This window comes from Octodon degus, unplaced genomic scaffold, assembly GCF_000260255.1.
Source record: "Octodon degus isolate 3935 unplaced genomic scaffold, OctDeg1.0 scaffold00105, whole genome shotgun sequence".
NCBI lineage: Eukaryota > Metazoa > Chordata > Mammalia > Rodentia > Octodontidae > Octodon > Octodon degus.
Window position 1 is genome coordinate 661152 of NW_004524681.1, and position 1723 is coordinate 662874.

General features: G+C 51.5%; 1 protein-coding gene across 2 annotated transcripts in view; it reads left to right on the top strand.

Moving 5' to 3' along the window:
• The first annotated feature begins 543 nt into the window (after window positions 1–543).
• Window positions 544–1723, top strand: part of Dnaaf4 (dynein axonemal assembly factor 4) — a 35568-nt gene continuing 34388 nt past the window's right edge. For both annotated transcript variants that reach the window (XM_023724082.1, XM_023724083.1), the window contains exon 1: window positions 544–694. In XM_023724082.1, coding sequence (XP_023579850.1) covers window positions 572–694 — 123 coding nt within the window. In that variant the 5' untranslated portion in view covers window positions 544–571. The remainder of the gene's footprint in view (window positions 695–1723) is intronic.

Below are 1723 nucleotides of genomic sequence, written 5' to 3' on the forward strand. Positions count from 1 at the left end.
AAAAATTTTAAGGTCAGATACACTGTAAAGATTTAAACTACTGACCAGATGAAGGAAGAGTGTTGCCGCAAGGAAAGCGGTCGTCCGGCCGGCCAGAGCCTCGCGCTGCCTCAGCAGCTGCCTCACCTCGGCGCCTCCGCCGCGCGCCTGCTCCGCCCACCGGGTTCGCCTGCACCCTGGCGCTCTGCGGGTCACCAGCGGCCTGCGGAGGCGGCCCGGCCGCGTTCTTCTCACGTTGCCCTAACCTGGGTCTCTGGACGCCGCGCAAGCGCCCCGCGTCCTCAGTTTCCGGCTGCTTCCCGCCCGCACCTCAACGTGGAAGCTCGCGAGACCAGGCCACGCGCGGGGCACGCTGGGAACGCGGGAGCCTTCTTTTGGTTAGGAGAGCATGCGCGGGGCACGCTGGGAGCCGGGGAGCGCCCCTCTCACCCGTTGGGGGGGTGTGCAGGGCACGCTGGGAGCCGAGACCTTACAGGCTGACCCGGAAGGACTGATGCAGCCTTCCACCAGCTTCCCTAGCAACCGGGCGGTTTTGTGCAGCAACCGGCCGCTGTCCCGCGGCGTGGCAGCGATGCCGCTGCAGCTCAGGGATTACAGCTGGCAGCAGACTCCGTCTACAGTCTTCCTCTCTCTGCCCCTGCGTGGCGTCTGCGCCAGAGATGCGGACGTGTTCTGCACCGAGAATTACCTGAAGGTAGGAGCTGGAGTCTGCGTCCGAGGCGCGCTCCCCGGAGTCCACCGCGGCCGGTCTTTGCAGACGACCGTCCGCACGTTTTAATCCGACTTTGAAACACGGGTTCCCGTCCCCAGCGAACTGAAGGCATGTTTCAGTGACGCGTGCTCCCCCGTGCTGATAGTGCCGCGATTCATAGCAGTTAAATCTCGGGAGCAGGCGAGGTGGCCTCGACGGACGAACGGATATGGAAAACGTGTCGCCCATGCGTGATGGGACATTGCTCGGCTATAAAGAAAGATAAATCCGAGCCATTTCGTAAGAAAATGGGTGCACCTTGCAAACATAAGGCTAAGGGAAATAAGTCAGACACACGAGCTTAAACCCATATGATTTTTCTCATTTGTGTTATCCTTAGTACGAATAAAGACCAAATAACTGGGAGAGTCACATGGAGAGAAAAAACATTTTCTCAAGCTTTCACAGAGAGCAAATGGCCAAGCAATGGCCGTGATTCATCCTCATGACTTGACAGTTTTGTGCAAAAGGATGTACACAGGGCGGTACAGGGCTGCAGGATAAATCCTGAGGGTACTTGACTGACCTTATCAGATACAAAAGTTACATTTCTTGGTATACAGGTCTTGCTATATCTTGGTCTTAACCATCCAACAGAAAAGTATAAAAAACGAGGTATATAAAGTAAATCCATATTAATATGCTGAGCTGTAAAAGGCTCAAATGAATAACTTCTGAGGATGACCCACTAATATTATAGACTGCTAGCCAGTGTTAGATTGTTTAGTTGAATTCAAACACCTATAGTATTTAGATGCCAACAGAATATTCACCGCTGACAGGACAAAAAAAATAAAATAAAATAAAATTTTTTTAAAAAGAGATACAAAGGAAAGATCATTTTGTATTTATATATACAAAATAGGTAGGATAAATTTACAGCTACTTTCGCTTAACTCAATGAGAAGAAAGAGGTGTACTAACAGTGTTTGGACAGAATATCCTGTCTGCTTCTTGTACTATGGATAACCA